The sequence below is a fragment of the Stenella coeruleoalba genome, assembly GCF_951394435.1.
Source record: "Stenella coeruleoalba genome assembly, chromosome: 2".
Taxonomy (NCBI): domain Eukaryota; kingdom Metazoa; phylum Chordata; class Mammalia; order Artiodactyla; family Delphinidae; genus Stenella; species Stenella coeruleoalba.
The window spans coordinates 12987221-13004512 of record NC_137147.1 but is presented as its reverse complement, the minus strand read 5'-3'; the positions used below and the strand labels follow the sequence as shown (position 1 = coordinate 13004512).

The 17292-nt window shown below is 46.2% G+C and overlaps 1 protein-coding gene across 3 annotated transcripts in view; it reads right to left on the bottom strand.

Moving 5' to 3' along the window:
* Positions 1-17292, bottom strand: part of TTC7B (tetratricopeptide repeat domain 7B) — a 238285-nt gene that overhangs the window by 87000 nt on the left and 133993 nt on the right. For all 3 annotated transcript variants that reach the window (XM_079912560.1, XM_079912558.1, XM_079912559.1), the window contains exons 10-14: positions 12475-12558; positions 11377-11481; positions 9493-9610; positions 7229-7286; positions 1649-1721 (exon numbers count right to left, since the gene is read on the bottom strand). In XM_079912560.1, the coding sequence (XP_079768686.1) occupies positions 1649-1721; positions 7229-7286; positions 9493-9610; positions 11377-11481; positions 12475-12558 (438 nt within the window). The remainder of the gene's footprint in view (positions 1-1648; positions 1722-7228; positions 7287-9492; positions 9611-11376; positions 11482-12474; positions 12559-17292) is intronic.

The following is a 17292-nucleotide window of genomic DNA, read 5'->3' as shown; positions in this document are numbered from 1 at the left end:
CACGGTCACCCCAGGGACTCCTTTCTGTCTCCCCTCCAACTCCGGGCCCTGGCTGGACCTCTTCGCAGCTCTCCTGCTTCTTCCCAAACCCTCAGTAACCTCACTCTTTAGTAGGAAACCGTGACTTCTGTCTTTACCAAATCTATTCGTTTTCCTCTCCGAAATACCATTTTTGATGCATGTAAGTTAAAAATGCGGGTTACAGAAGCTTTCTGTTTTGAGCCGTAGAATCCCAGCTATCACAGCAGGAAGAGATCATCCGGCCCTACACGTCACTTCACGAAGTGAACCCAGAAGGCTCCATCTACTGCGCCCCTCCCCAGGGGCACAGGCTGCTGTGTAAACAGCACTGGTATTCTGGGAGGGTCAAAAGGCAGGTACACTCATGATATCCGTTTTTAGGGATGACTAGTGTAATCAGGAAAAAACTGATACAGGGTGCAAAGTGAGGTCCTTAAGGGCTGGGCGGACTTGAAGGAATTCGAAGCTGGTTCCTTCATTCAATGAGTATTAGTGAGGGCCTACCACGTGCCAGGCAGTGTCCCCGCTGCCAGCGCAAAGCAATGATGACAGATGTGGGTTCCTGCCCTCAGGGAACCTAAGGTCTAGTGAGAAAGATACTGAACAAGAGAGCTGGGCAAGAGGAAGCAGAGGAACGGGCTGCTATGGGAAGGGGGCTTCAAGGAGGAGGCGAGCGGAGCTCCTGGAGGAGGAGAGAGACTGGACGGTCGGTCATCCGCCCACAGCTGTCTCTGCAGCAGCTTGTGGTCAGGCCAGCTGTGAGCCACACCGTGCCAGGTGAGCTCTCTTGGTTTCCTTGGTCCCCAGGTCGCCAAGGGGAGCCACTTCTTGGCAGCATTCCCTGGCCTCCGGGAAGTCAGATACCTGTGGACAGCCCAGGCCTGCCAGGGGAATGGCATGTCTGGGAAACTGACCTTCGATTCACCCTCCAGTCAGCACTTAGGATTGTGCTGGGGTTACCACCAGTGTCTTGCACGTGGTGGGCAGGCAGACATGGGGCCGGAGTCTCCTGAACAGCTGGGAGGGAACGGGAGGGTATGAGAATGGCAAAGGCAGCTTCTGGAAGCTACCGCTGGGAAGATGAAGGCCAACAAAGCTTGCACCTCCAGCAAGGAGAATACTGTCGAGTCTCCTATTTCGAGGAGACACTGTGTGTAATTGTTCATATCTTCTACATATTTGAAAGGAACTGGTCTCTTTTGTCTACACTCGCTGGCATCTTCCTGTCAATCACTGATACCCTTATGACGACCAGGCCTCACCAGTGACTAAATCCCCACCATGCAGCTCACCACTGGGCTCTGTTAGCAAGGGACAAAGGCTGTCTGAGGACTCCTCCGTCAGGGTCTACATCATGTGCTGCATCCCCTGTTGCCATGTGACCCCAGGTGGGGCCCTCCAGATTTGCAGATTTAATCTCCAAAAGCAGAGCCTGCCTGCCTTGTGTCTTCACAGCTGGTGCTCCAATTGACCGAAACACCAGGGTCTTCGCTGTGAGGAGGCAGCGGCCTCTGAGGAGAGTCCCTGGCTCCAGGTCAGCCTCAGGTGAAGGAAAGCAGGTCAGCTACTCCCTCAAACTGTATCAAGACGGAACAGGCACCAAGTGTGGGAACATTGGAGAACTGACCTGTCTGGAGATGGCAAGCTGCAGAGCCAGGTAGAAAGCTGCTTGGTGATCCGTAGGTGACAGGCTGTGGGCCCTGAAAAAGCATTTGCAGCTATTAGTACATGAGAGAGGCCATTTGTACTTTCCATGTCAAACAAGTACTCCCATTTGTATTTTTATTTATACCAAGGCCCCATATTTTTTTAAATTAATTTTTATCGGAGTATAGTTGATTTACAATGTGTTAGTTTCTGCTGTACAGAAAAGTGAATCAGTTATACATATGTCTACTCTTTTTTACATTCTTTTCTCATATAGGTCATCACGGAGTATCGAGTAGAGTTCCCTGTGCTATACAGTAGGTTCTTGTTCATTATTTTCCCAAGGCCCCATATTTAATTTAACTATTTAATGTTTCATTTAAACTCTTCTCCTCTGTCCACGAACAAATGGCATGCATGTTTCCTCTTGCCACTGTACATGGGAATGACACAGGAGCATGTCTCTATTTTGTTTAGCATCTGAAATGACAGCCAATGGGCTTGACTTTGAGAAGGAGCCCGGGGCTGAAGAAGCCACAGGCCCCGAGGTCTGACCTCCCCAGCAGACGCCTCCCTTGGGCTGAGCAGGAGAGCTCCACGTGTCACGCTGGGACACGGTGAGGCTGTGAGCATACTTGGCAAGGCGACAGCTGCTTTGGTTAAGTTTTCGCTTGGTCTTAACACTACTTTATCCAAATTTCTGGATTTCAGAGAAACCATATGAAAATCAAAGGCCCGGCTTTGCTTGTAAAATGAGGTTTTGGTTTTTTGATGAACTATAGAGAGAAATGGAGGATATTCATTCAGTCTTTTGAAGCTTCTACTAAGTTCCATGCAGTTTAACTAATTACATGCAACCAAGACATGTAAGACTTTGTGGCCAGACACCAGACTTAGTCTATCAACTGGCTTTTGACACCAATGGGAAGAGGCTATGCTGACCTCCTACTGGATGGCAGACATGTCATTCTTGCTTTTATGTGGAAGTCAACTGTATCTTACCACAAGCAACTGGGGGGAACTAGGGGGTGGGGGATGTTCTCTGTCCTTTTTTTAACCTTAAGAGCAAAACTCTCATCCCTGGGGAATCTTCACTAGTAAGTTTGCCTCCAGACACTGCCTTAGGACTCTTCTCACTTTAGTCTAAGAGGCTGAGGCGGAGGATTTGCCTGTGTTGCCCTTTGAGATGTCTTATTTCTAGCAGAGGCCTACTCAGCATGCCCCAGTTTTTATTACTTGACAGGCATTGGTTTTTCCATGAATTTATACATCAAAGAATATTTTTCTTTGGTGTTCATAAAAAGTGAGATTGGAATGTCATGGTTTCTGTCTCTCCCAATTATTCAGGGAAAATGAATACAAAATGGATTATGAAGAGACTTTGAATTTAGCATTATTTATTTTATCTCATCTTCTTTCACAATTAAACCAGCTTTCTACAACCCTCAAAAAGAATTCCACAGAGCTGTAATTTTCTCAGCACAGTCTAGAGTTTTTACAAATGAAGTTAAATCAAATCACGGTTGTTTCTACCCAACACCAACCAAGTGAAAAGCTGACAATGGTCTGGTGAACTCAGGGTGTGGATAAGAATAGTTCTGACCAAAGGCCCTACCTTAGCCTCTTCAAATGATTATTAACTGTTAGCCACAGCACTAAGAAACAAACAGAAGTGCTAGAAATCTTGGCATCACTGGGGTACATTAGGACAACGTCGGAAGAATCGTCAACTTGGCTAATAATGAATATCCAACAGCCAAATTTCTAATGAGGCACAACTTAAGCACACACATTTTAAAAAAAACCTTATTTCAATAATTTGGCTAATACATTAAACTGGCCACTTTAGCCTATGAAAGAAAAAAGGAAACATGGAGATGCTCAAAAAAACTAGAAAAAGTGCAAGATGTTCATCTCAGGTAGAGTCCTGAAAACGTGCTCCAGTTGCGCGGGACAACTTCGGCAGCTAGGCTTCCTGTGACAACACCAAGTTTGTATGCCCACAGAAAATGTGCTTGACAGAAATCATCAAGCAATGCAGGTGAGAGGAAGGACATTAGTGATCTTGAAAACTGCAAGCTTGCTGGACTCTGTACGTGAATTTAGAGCAGCGCTATGAATCCCATTCCCATGCTGTGAGCACCTGGTGAGGCTGCTAAGAGAAAATCAGAGACCTAAAAAATGTCACTACAGGGGTGCTCACAAAGTGCTTCCCTTGTCAAAGCACCTCCATACTCATTAATTCCATTTTTATTCCATAGGAAAAGAAAGAATTGCAAGACACTGGCCCACTGAGGGCACCCATCTATCCACCCATCCACCCATCCATCTATCTACCCCTTCATCTCTCCATCCATCCATCCATCCACCCACCCACCCATCCATCTATGCATCCATCCAAACATCCATCCATCCATCCATCCATCCATCCATCCATCCACCCACCCACCCATCCATCCATCCACTCACCCATCCATCCACATTATGCAGTACCTACTGTGATGCCAGGCCCTGTGTTAACTTTTAGGGAGCTTGGAGATGAATAATACAAGTGCCTTTCCTTGAGGAGCTCCCCCCAACACCACAGAGGGGGAGACCTAAATGATCATTACAGTGCAGTACGAGCAGTGCCCTGAGAAGGGTATGCCAGACTGCTACTGGAGTGCATGCGATGGGCCTCCCAGATCACCTGGCTAAAACTTAGATCGTCCTGAGGTCCACCCCATCATTCTCCTAAACTCTGGCTCCAACATCCTCTGGAGCTGAACCAAGAATACAGAGACAGCTGATCAATTTTGACCCTGGTCCATTAAGACATGTACCCCTTGTAACAATAATAACTACAATTTATGAAGCATCTACTATTAAGCATCTTGTTCGAGAACATCAAGCAAAAGAGGTAAAGCCAGAAGTGAAATTCCGAGGCCTGGTCTCTCCACCGTATCACCCTGCTGCCTTATTTAGCCAATTCTCCTTGAAGTCCCCTTCAATCCTGATTACAGTAGACATGGGATTAGTGTATCATTATGTTAAGAAAGAAAAGTGCAAACCTGGTTAAATCTATTACTCAGGGACCTCCCATTACTTACACACATAGGATGACCCACTTGTCCTGGTTTGTCCTGTATTTTCCTGGTGTTTGCACTGAAAGTCCCATATTCTGGGAAACTGCTCAGTTCCCAACAAACCGGGCTGGCTGGTCACTCCATACCCACAAAACATACCACATTCAAACTTAAATTCAAGCTAGGAGTGGGAGAGGAAAATAAAAGTGAGATTGTGAGATTGTGTCCCTTCTCGCAATTGTGTCCCTTCTCGCAAGGGATAAACACCAGTGACACCACGCAGCCCGGATTCCTGCACGCTGGGGGGCAAGTCACTGAGACATGCGCTCGACTGTTTCCAGCCTGGCTTTTCTCCGTAGGATGTGAGAGCCCCCAGGAGCCACCACTGAGATCAATACAGCATCTTAGAAAGCTTTGCAAACAACAGTCTTTCTTCACTATAATTTTGTACAGGACATATGAATTGGTTCAGCCTCTTGGGCTCAGCTTATGAGTGTATGAACAGCTGAGGGTCTCAACATTAAGAAGCAATCATGCAACTGGGATGTCTTCAAAAATCACCTCTCTGAATCCAGGAGAGAGCAAACCTTTTTGAATTCTGACTCCAGTCATAATTGAGTTAATTTTCACACGCTATATCTGCAACCTCACCACTTTTTGAGATACACCGTTTTCTTTTTAAACAAAATTTGCTAAACAATAGTATTAACAGAATTGTGGGGAGAAGATTTAAAATATATAGTAAGAAAATATTTCTCATCCAAGTGATTTTTAAATACTCATTTACATGTAAGAAGTAATACAGATCCTTCTTATTTACTTAAAATCTTTCCCTTATAGACTTCTGTACAGTACACTAGGATAGTCCTAGTTCATGCGTACTTGAAACCAAATATTTTTATTACTTTGAAAAATACCCTTAAATACACATAAATACAAATTTAGGTTAGCCTTCCCCAATAGAATCACGTAGGTTAGTAGGATTTTATTCCACTTTATTCCCATATGAACTAATATTTTAAAAATCCCTTTGAATTAGAAACTAAGCAAAAGAGGAACAAAAAGAAATTCAGGCCAATGGAACAGCTGTTATATAACATGAAGTTATGAATTCTGCGGCTCAAGGCAGACCACCACCATGGCTGTTTTTAGAGAGCCAGTAAGATGAGCTGATTTAAGGAAAGTGAAACAGTGAAACAGATGTAATGACCACTTTCTTAGGCATCCATGTGTGGGTTTTACAAACTAGGACTGGAAAATTTAAAACTCCAAATCATTTGAAATGGAAATGCTTTCCACACTCCGTGCTGAAGGATATCAACAAAAACTTAGCACAGAGATAGGAGGTCTGTTTGCTGCTGTCAGTTGATACCTTCTGTCATTAACCAGTCTGGGACTGGCAGCGTGAAGGAGCTATGGGCACGCCTGCTAGGAAATGGAAAGAAAAGAGATGAAAGTGTTTCAGACTAACTGAAACCAAGTGCTAATGATTTCGTGATAAAAAAGGAGCATGTACACTGTGACAAACCTACAGGCAGCCCTAGTTCTAAGGAAAGAAATCTAACAACGGTTATTAGGTATTGAGAGGTCCTCGTAAAACTTTTGGTTAAGTAACTAAGTTTCTAATATAATTCCAAGAAATCAAGTAACTCAGGTATATTTAAGCTGACAGGATCAATACCAATTCTAGATTGGACATCATGGGGCTATACTTTCAGACAGTGATTCATGTTAGTGATTTATTATGCCTGCAGTAAGAATAAAATGAGGGAAGTGTGGTGTAGTAGGTACCAGAGAAGCCAGTCAGCGTCAGAGACCTTGACCTTCCTGACCTCAATAGCTACAGGATCCTGGCTCTTTATCCCTGCATCTCGGTCCCTCACCTGCAGTGAACACACGACTTGTTCCATCTACCTTATTGGTGTGGGGTGAGGATCAAGTAAGGGGTGTGAAAGGCCACTGTGACATGCAAGCGGTCTCTAATTATAAGGCCTTCTCCTAATTTCATGAAAGGTACAGTGATGGAGATAAGCATAAGGTATTATGGAGCATGGAGGGGATGGAGAGACCTGGGACCTGCTGGCCTGACTGTCGTATAAGTATTTCAGAGACTGCCCTAAAATCTGGCCTTTTCATTTCGTAATATAAAAATCTGCAGATTGACACGTTAAAAAAAAAAGGTTGCAAAGAATGATGCTTTTTCTAGATGATAAAAAATATCTTTAATAAAAGGAATCATCTCCCTAGACATAAAAAAGTACCTCTCTTAGAGCTGAAATCGCTTTATTAGGAATGAATAAACATATCAAGAATGCAGATTTACATGGCAACAAGTGATGCAGCAAGTTTTATACTGTCTGTTCGGTACTCGAGAGGAAAGACTCCCAGGGGTAAAATACTGTTTACATAATCTTTATAAATATCTCTTCTTTTTATACTTATCATACTTTGGTGTCATTATGTACAGCCGAGTGAAAAGATGAACTCCCACTCACCTCTGAAATGCAAGAAGCGCCTTTCTCTGTAGGACCTCCTGCATCCCTCGCAAAGAAGCTAAGAAAAGGGTTCGATTAGTCAGTGGCATGGGAGATCAGGGAGTTTCTGACAAATAGAAAACTCATCACAAAAACTAAACATTTGACTGGATTAAGAGCAACAAATTCTGGGAGCTTATGTGCCCAGTCCTGTCCCAGGCACTGTCGAGGATGGGAAACGAAGGCCGTGTCAGCCTGAGGCCCTTGCACTTGTTGGGCATAACTGTGGAACCATGCCAAGGCGAGAGTGAGAGTTGGCTGGTCACTCTTGGTACCCCCATGATAGCAGCCTGTCTTCAAAAGACCAGCTGGGAACTCCAGAGAGGAAAACATTCTCAAGGGCAGGCATGTAATTCACGGGTGAAGAATGGCTCTGCCAGAATGGAAGAGAAGAGATTCAAGCCCCAGTGGGTGGATTTGACGGCCTTCAGAGTTCCTTCTGGCACCGAAAACCAAGGACACTAGCCTGATGCCATGGAAGGCCAGTTTAATTCACGGAGGCAATGGCTAGGACCTTTAATGCCTTGATGTGAACACCAGGGACAGACAGGGCAAACCCAACACTGATACTGGAAAGTCAGCTCAACACTTCCCCTGTAGACAGCATGTGAGAAATGCCACCTTAGAGCCTTGTAGAAACTAAAAAGGTACTTTTTACGGGGACAACAGAAAAACTCCTAGAGGAACCTGTTGATGGCTGCACCTGGAGATGGTCCTTATCTAACAAATCCAACATGGCAGATCCCATCCTGACATCGCGCTGAGGATGGTGGAAGGCTGCCCAGAGCTGGATGTAGCTGTAAGCCATGACTAACTTAGAACAACAGTCAATGAGCTAGAGGCACCCAGAGAGCTGTCCCAAGGGAACCCTGGATACAGATGAGACCCAGCAGGGTCACGTGACTCTCCCAAAATTAGGTGTAGAGTCTCAACTAAGAAGTTATATGGATAAACATATGCTATGAAATTTACCCTTCACTGAAAGCCTACTATAGTTAAAAAAATGTTCTGGGTATTGTCAGTGTATATGAAAAATTAGCAAAAAAATCTATGACTGAAAATCAGTTGATATGCAAAACTTCTCCAGGGTCTTTGATATTTTAGGGCAGAGGAAAGAAAGATTTGGGGTAACATGTAAAATAAACTATAGCAAAATTACAAAGAAAGCAAAAGAAAATGAATACCACAAAAGTCAGGGTAGTGTCTTCTCTTAAGGGGGCTTGTGATTGGGAGGGGCACGTAAAGGGCTCCCAGGTAGCTGGCTAGGTTCTATCTCCTAAGCAGGGTGCTGCTTATAAGAATACTTTCCCTTATACTAATTCACTGAGTTGGACAATCATTTTTGAGATTTTTTTTGGTATTTGTGTTACATTTAACAACAAAATGTAAAAGGAATAATAGAAAGTTCAGAAAAACAATTTACCAATTTACCCTTTCTGCAAACATATAATTGAAAACTCATTAAGTATAGAAAACATAATCAAGATTTTTTTTTTTTAGCCGGAAGCCCATCCACCAAAACAGTAAATACATCCCAAACGTGTAATGTCACTGCATGTGCTACGAGCCACTATACTACACATGTACGTATCCGTGAATTAAAATGTGCAAATGGGGACTTCCCTGGCGGTCCAGTGGTTAAGACACCGCGCTCCCACTGCAGGGGGCATGGGCTCGATCCCTGGCTGGGGAACTAAGATCCCACATGCTGCGCGGAGCGGCCAAAACATAAATAAATAAAAAAGAGTTGTTTTAAAAAAAAAAAAAGTGCAAATGGAGAAGGGGCAGGTACTGATAAATCAAGGGATGCTTTCTGGAGGAGGTGGGCCCTGAATGCTTCTACATTCCTAGCCTAAGACCCAGCATCCCTCCACATGGGGAGAGCTCAGGCCAAGCGCTGGGGCAGAGTCAGGTGAAGGCCGGGTGGGGTGAATTCTCTCTCAGGGCCCTGCTCACCTCACTCCTCAGGACAGATCCCTACAGCTGCCAGCTGGGCACCACCAGCACAGTGCACCTGTGAAGAGGGCCTGGGAGCCGGGGCACAGGGCCTGCATTTCTTCCCTCCCATTCTCCGACCGGTCCAAGCAAAGAGGACAGCGGTGGCAGGTCCCCACAGGACGGCAAACGAGGAACCAGCCATGCGCCCTCCTGAGACAGGGGATGGGCCGGTCCTGCAGTGCAGACTTGGTGGCTCCCCAGCTCCCGTGGGCGGGGACTTCGCTCACCGTCAGTGGCCTGCAGACTGTACGTAAGCCCCAGGGCCAAGTAGCCTTTGGCCTTGAACTCTGCCGTTTTCTCTCCCGCATCAACGACGGTTTTGGCAAACTTCTCAGCCTCTTCCAACTGAAAAACCAGGTAAGTTAAAAACAACACCAACATCCTGCAGAATTTCTAACATGAGTTCCCGTAAGCATCTGCTGTCCTAAGCGATTTCTGATGAGTCACTGTGAAAATAACTCCCAGATCTTCCAGTTCCACTCTGGTGATTCTGTTTTCTGTATTTCAGCTTCTCAACAGTCCTCAGGATTCCCACCTTGCCTTTTTGCTTTCAACCTTTCCTTATCGCTTTTTTGCCCTCTTTTCCAAGGTCACTTGCATACTTGGTGGGGCTCTTTGTCGTCTCTGTTTTTCACTGATTGGCTCTGTGATTAGATTGTGCTAGGTATTCAGAAGCTATGTATACATGTATGTATAATTTGTAAAGAATAAAGTTCTTGAAATATTTTGTGCTTGGGTCTTTCCTTTTTTGCATGACATAAAGAATCTTTTAGGCTTGGATTCCCTTTCCCACAAGCTGTTAGAAATTTCAAAATTCCATCTATTTATTTTACAGTACACCGCACACAGACCTCGCACTGGCAGATTCCAAAGGGAAGAATGTGCACCTGTAAACTACACCCACAATAAGACCTTTTGCACAGCTCACTAGAGGCAAAAATAATAAGGTTTGCTCCTTCGGGGTATGGTAAGTGCCGATGTTACTGAAGCTGGGAGATAGTACATGGACGATAGCTGATTATACTCCTTACTTTTGCGGTGTTTGGAAATTTTAATGATAAAAATGTAAAAAATATACAGAAAAGATTTGTTATTCTCATCTTGTAAAAGAGAGCCAGGTTTATGTTAGGTGTTATGGTGATGAATGGCGCCATCGCTGGAAGGAGTGTGGCAGAGTCACAGCTGGAAGCTGGCATTTTCAAAACCGAAAGGTTCGGTCCACTGCTCCAGCCACTCTCGGGGCCTGCCTGCATGTCCCCTCACTTGCCACACCAAAGTGTTAAAACCTGCACGGACCACACAACACCTTCACGGCTGTGTTTCAGGTGAGAGCCACATTTCAAAATGTGTTTTTTCTTCCACACTTTCCCAAGAAAAATTTGACCAAAGTAGGACACTTTCTTCACAATGTTTACTTTCGCCCTGCTGGGTGAGAATAAATGGAAAAAAAAGAGCAGCAAGGACCGTCATGGTAGGAAACCTTAGTCACGTGCCTCAGTCTTTTGGGCAACTTCTTCTTATCACTAACCTTGACATGAAGTTAGAGAAAGACATTAAAACTCCATTGTATGTGGCGATCAATTGAGTTTTCTAGTTTCTGCTCAAACAGTACGTTTTTGAGGTACTACAATTGTTACAAATCAGGCTCTTCCCAGATTCAAAGCTGAACAAGAACACTGGAAGCGGAAAGCCTCTGTGCAGGAAGAGGAATGAAGGAAGCTGGGTTTACACATGAGCTAAAGTAGAGGTTGACTCTTGGCTTTACAGAAAAGCTCAGGTTCTCCTAAGAGGGAATCACTGAGCGACATAGACTTTTTCAGTCCCATATGACTTACATACAGGATGCGTCTGAGTAGGAATTCCAATTCCATCTTACCATTTCTACTTTTGAAGCACATTCCCATGAAAAAGAAAAACCTGGAGTTGTACTGATTCCCCGGAGTCCTTGGGGTGGGGTTGAGGCCTGAGGAGGGCTGTAGCCTGGGCCAGAAGCCCGGGGCTCTGAACAGCCTTGCTTTTGTGTAGCTGATGCACTGCTACTATTTCCTCTCTGCCTAGGAATCAAAAGGGTGGCAGCCCCCGCACACGCGGAGGGCCCCAGCCCCACTCACCCAGTGAAGGGAGCCCATGCACAGCTTTGCGGCCAGAAGTGGGATGGTGGCGTCGTCCGGCTTCAGGCGGATGCACTCTTTCAGCACCTTCACCGCGCGAGCAGACTTGGCAAAAGGAGATCATTTCTGTGAAACTCAAAATTTTTGACAGAACCAAATACTAAAGCCTTCCCAGTGGGGTTTCTGGTTAGGATACACTCTTAATGAGGTTTTCCAACTTTCACCCAATGAAGCAAGGGCCTGGGGATGGAGATAACCTGAGCTTGGAACTTTTGGGGGACCGGGGAGTAAACTGTGGTTAAAACAAGTGAAAACGCTGCCCCGAATCCCCCTAGTTTTATTCCCTACTTGTGTAGCCATTGTAAAAGTAAGAAAAAAATAAAGACAGTGGAGGTTTACATTATTATAAAAAAGAAACTGTCTAATTTAAAGCATACCATTCAGAATGGAAAGCATACCACTCCACTTCGCCCCAATAATCTTGTGTCTCAGACTTTACAATTCACTAAAGGGCCCAAATTAACAAGAATAACAGTGGCTATTATCTTTATTGAGTGTGTTCGTTTTGGGGGTCCTATGCTAAACACCTTGTGGGTATCATCTCACTACCTGATGACAATTCTATGAAGTCGGTACCATTTCTCCATGAGACGGAAGAGGAAGCTGAGACACTAAGTGACCTGCCATGGGTCACACGGCTTCGAGGTCCGCACCAGGCCTCTCTCTCCACAGCCCTTGCTTTCAACCAATACCGTACACGGTCTCAGATCACATCTTGCTACAGATAATTAGCAGATTTCCCCTGCCAGGAATAGTTTACACTCTCAAATGAGTGAAAGGGGTCAGTGTGAAGAACTGACCTTACAGCTTCAGATAAATAAAGTTACAAACACTAGAAAAAGGCAAGAATTTCAAAATTTTCTTCTCAATGATGTGTCCATGTTGGCCCCCAAATAATTAAATTCGATCACTCATTTATAAATGACCACAGGACAGTTTCAAGTAGCTGGTGTAGACATCTACCAGGCATCACATCATCCCATGAAATTCAAGTTAACCATCAACACAGAGGACTGCATGTCAGAAAGGGAGACTCACTTTTCCAGCAGCCATGAGTGACAGAGCAAACTGGTACCAGAGGTGGAACTCCTCAAAGGCAAACTTCATGGCTCTTTCTAAGCACTGGATTGGAAAGAAGAACAAATGCAGACAGGTAAGAATTGCCGGTGGCGCAGCTGGGCAGATGTGAGTGTGCGTCTGTGCGCACTAAGAGCAGTCCTACCACATCGGCTTCCCTGGAATGCTTAAAGCACCCTGCTCCTCCGAACCCTCCCGAGGCGCCCCCCGAGGCAGCCCCCTGGGCCAGAAGCCGGGGGCAATCCACAGCTGACTACAACACAACCCTTGATCCCAAGGAGCTTTTCATCTAATACAGGCAAAGAGGCAGGTACACAAACTACTCAAATACAAGGTCCCAACTGACAAGTGTCCCAAGCGGAGGAAACAGAAAGTACTGTGGGAAAGCGGTCACGGGCATCGGGAACGGCGTCCTGGCAGACTGGTACTTGAGCCAGTTCTGTTGGATGAGAAGGGAGAAAACACAGCTAGGATTCAGAAACGGTGCTCCGGGAAGAGGGGGGACAAACAAGGACGTGGAGGCACGAAAGAGGATGCTTCGACGTGCCAATGACAAGTGGTCCAGTATAAACCCAGCTGAGGGCACGGGCGGCCAGAAGGCAGGCGCGGCTGGGGCCGCGTCACTGAGAGTCTGACGTGGTGGCTCCTTGTCTGAGTTGTTCCATCTCCCTCCCCCTCCCCAGCTTTGGTTCTCCCTCCTCTGTGCTCCCAGAGTTCATACCTGTGTTAATGTGATGTCTTCACCCGCCCCAGCCCAGCCCAACCCAGTCCAGCCCAGCCCAGCCCAGCCCAGCCCAGTCCCACTCTGAGAAACTATCCAGGGCAGAGATCCTGTCTTCAATGTCTCCTCAGTGCCCGCCTGAGGCGGGAGATCTACAAATGCAGGTCACCCAATCCATGAGGAGCCTCTGGTTTCTGCATAGAGTGACACGACCATGTCAGAACCTAAGGGAGATCATGGGATGAGGGGGGTGTATGACCAGGGGGGTGTATGACCAGGGTGGATGAAGGCCAGGAATAAGGTGGATAGAATGGTCCAGGGACTTCAGAAACAAGGACAGAAGCAAGAAATGTGTCTGAATTAGAATCAGCAAGGAAGGGCCACCCAAGGAAGGAGCGGGTGGCTGGTGAGATGGAGGGAGTGAAGGGGGCCCCCAGAGTCTCCGGCGCAAACCCATGGCACGGAAGGTCTGTGTATGCAGGGGTGTGTGTGTGTGTGTGTGTGTGTGTGTGTGTGTGTTTATTAGAGAGAATGACAGAGAAAGAGACAGAGAGAAAGAGAGACTGGGGAGGCAACCTGAGGGGAACTAGCAGGCAGAGAAGAAAGTGCAGAGATGGGTTAGAAAGCCAGGCCCCTGGAACAATGGGCCTCTCACGTGAGGCCTTCTCCCGAGGAGGTTTTTAAATGAACAGAAAAGCCTTAAACAGCAACAAAACCTTCACCCTGAGAGGGCAGACAGCTCCCATCAGGGTCACCTCAAAGACTGATGTGGACATGCGGTGGCACCTACGGCACCACGTGGCCCCTCTTCTCCAGCGACGCTCCCTGCAGCCCGGGAGCGGAGGAGAAGGACAGGTGGGATGCTTAGGATTCATGGATGCCCAAGGAGGGGGGGGCAGGGGGCTGGGGCTGAGAGACAAAGCAGCCACAGAGAAGGTCATGATACAGGTAAAGTGAAGGGGTGAGAGGAGAGGAAAGAATTCCAGGATTTTAAATGGTATTCACAGAGAAAGTCACAGTAAATACTGTGCTGGTTGGTTTACTGTGAAAACCTGCCCTAAAAAATATATTAAGAAGCGAAGTATAAGCAGTTAATAAGCCCATGCTAATGATGGTGTAGGATGTAAAACGGACACTTGGTCCCTTATTCTGATCCCACTGGAGACACACTTCGTCAAAAACTCGGGGGTGGACATGTGACTCCGTCCTAGAGCAGGATGTTGGCAGAAGTTAAGGGGAGGGCACCTGCAGTTGGCATACACTTTGCCCTCAGCCCTGGTCCTTCTTCCGCCCGGGACACAGACTCAATACTGGAGGTGGGGCGGCCAGGAAGTGAGAAGCATGAGGACAAATGCTACCCTCTAGAATGACTGAGCAGAAAGAGAGAAGGCGCCGGGCCTCTGATATCATGAGATGCTGCAGCTGCCTCTCCTCAGACTTCCTGCCATAGGGAAAAAATACTCATATTTGGTTAAGGCACTCACTATATGGTGGTTTTGTTCATTACTTCTGGATACACCTCTCACTAATAAAAACACTGAATAGCAGAGCTGGGATCTGAATCTGTCGCCAGAGCCCTCTTACCTGCTCTGCTACACAGATGAGCAACAAGAAAGCATTACTGTGCCTTTAAGAAGCACAGTGGGTGTAAAAAGAGGAAAGCACCTCGCTGAGAAGATCAAGTGGGTGAGACGGGGTGGTGCGGGAAGACCTAACCCAGGTGTGGGGCGGCACGGGCTGGGAGCACGTGGGGCAGGACAGGTATTAAGGAGAGAACGCCAAGCGGTGAAAAGCCAGTGCTTGGAAACTGACTTAGGGAAGGGGGATGAGGGATGATGAAGAAGGAAACCAGAATGATGATCACATTGGTGGAAGTAGGCAAAGGAGTCAGTATGTGGAGAGAAGTAGGTAGATAATGATCAAAATGAGGTTTGTTCTACAGCTCCACTCAACGAATTCATTGCAATATAACCACTAAGCACTCAAATGTGTACACGGAGACATTTAAAGGTTTAAGTGCTTTTCTGCCTCCTTTTGTGAAGAAGAACGATAAACATCAACTTCTTTCCTGATAAACAAAAGCTCACAGCTCAAACACTCTGCTCTGAATCAAAAAGCTAGAGCTTATAAATAAGTGTGCATCCTTATTTTCTTTTGTGACAAAGGCCAACATACTCATTATCTTCAGTGAGAAACATTCACGGAAGCCTAATCGGTATAGAGCTCCACTCCAGGTGCTCCAGGGGAATACCAGCCCTCATGAAGAGTAGACTCAGAATCGTGGGGCTACCAGGGAACTTGGGAAGCATCTAGTCGAAGTCTCTTAACGGAAGGGACATTTGTCATTTTGGCTGCCTATCACCTCAAAACTCTCCTGTTTATTTTCAGGCAGGGGTTGGGGTAAGGACACCCTAGATAAAAGGGGAACAGACTCTGCTTTCCAGGTGCCAAACCTAAGGGTGAACGAAGGAGGGAAGCAACTGGAGTGTGTCACGTGACCTGAGCCTGGCCAGTGAGATGCTCCTGCCAGCGAGCTGCATCCAGAGGTCTGGGCAGGGGGACGGGCCGTTGGAAGTTGTTTTCCGTGGCCAGGCCTGGGGGCCGCGGTAGCAGCCGGGTTGGTGGAGGCCCTCCAGAGTTAACAGTATCCTCCCAGACTGGGGCAGGGGGCTTTGCCTCCTCAATTTCTGCTCACCCCTGTTCTTTAGCCTTCTGTGGATCCTGTGTGCTAAACGGTATGCATTGGTAGATGCATGACTTTTCTGCCTGAATTGACAAGTCACGTCTGTTACCTACAACCAAGGTTCTGAAGGTGCACCCGATCAAATGCTTCAGGCCCCTCTGATAGCACCCCCTACCACCCAGCCCCCAACAAGTAGTTGTACTACTTCTGCCTGAGAACTTTCCAGAATAGGGAATTCATGACATGTACAGCAGCTAGAAATAAAGAATCACCACAGGTTAAGTGTGTGAATTTGGGCAAGCCAATTAACTTCTCTATACCCAGATTCCTCACCGTAACGTGAGAAATATAACAGTAATTAATGTAGCGAGTTACCAGGAAGATTAAATTAGTTAATACGTAACAAGCAACAGGAACAGTACTTCAGATACAGGCTAGTAGGTGCTAAAAAAAGGTTAGCTATTACCTAAAATTAACATGCTTATATTAAGAGAGGAAATGTAACATGACATCTATCATTTTACCCAAATTTAATATATGAAAATTCAAACGTATAATACATAATATCAGAAATAATTATTTACTTTACAAAATGTTTCCTCATTTTAGAAAAGGATTCAATCTGAGACCCTTGAAAATAATGTACAACTTTATGGAACCAAACTGTTAGAATACATGTTTATTATTTCCTTAATAAGTGGTATGGACTAAAAGTCTGTGTCCCCCCCCAAAATTCTTATGTTGAAACCTAATCCCCAATGTGACCGTGTTAGGAGGCGGGGCCTTTGGGGTTGATTGGGTCATGAGGGCGGAGCCACAGAGAGATTCCTTGCCCCTTCCACTGGGCGAACAGCGGGCAGTCTGCAACCAGAAAGCAGGCCTTCAACAGACATCAAATCTGCCACTCATGACCTTGGACTTCCCAGCCTCCAGAATTGTGAGAAATAAACGTTTGTTGCGTACAAGCCACGCAGTCTGTGGTATTTTGTTACAACAGCCCAGACTCGCTGAGACAACAAGCTCTTTGCTAACACTGCAGCCAAGTGCTCTTCTAATTGCTTTACAGGAACTGCCTCGTTCGCTGGTCCTAATGACCCAACAAGGTCCAAGCAGGTACTGTTACATTTACAGAGGAGGGAAATGGAGCACAACGCTGCCATGTGACCATGCAGGGTCTCAGAGAGCTGTGGCAGAGCCAGGATCTGCACACAGGTGGTCTGGTTCCAGAGCTGGAGCGCTTATCCATAGCTCTCCACTGCCTCTGAGACGTTAATTACAGACAAGCCACTCAACTGATTGGGCCCATCCCTACCGCATAAAGCAGAGTATAGCTAAATAAAAGCCTCCTAAAAATGCCACACGTTCCCTGAAATAC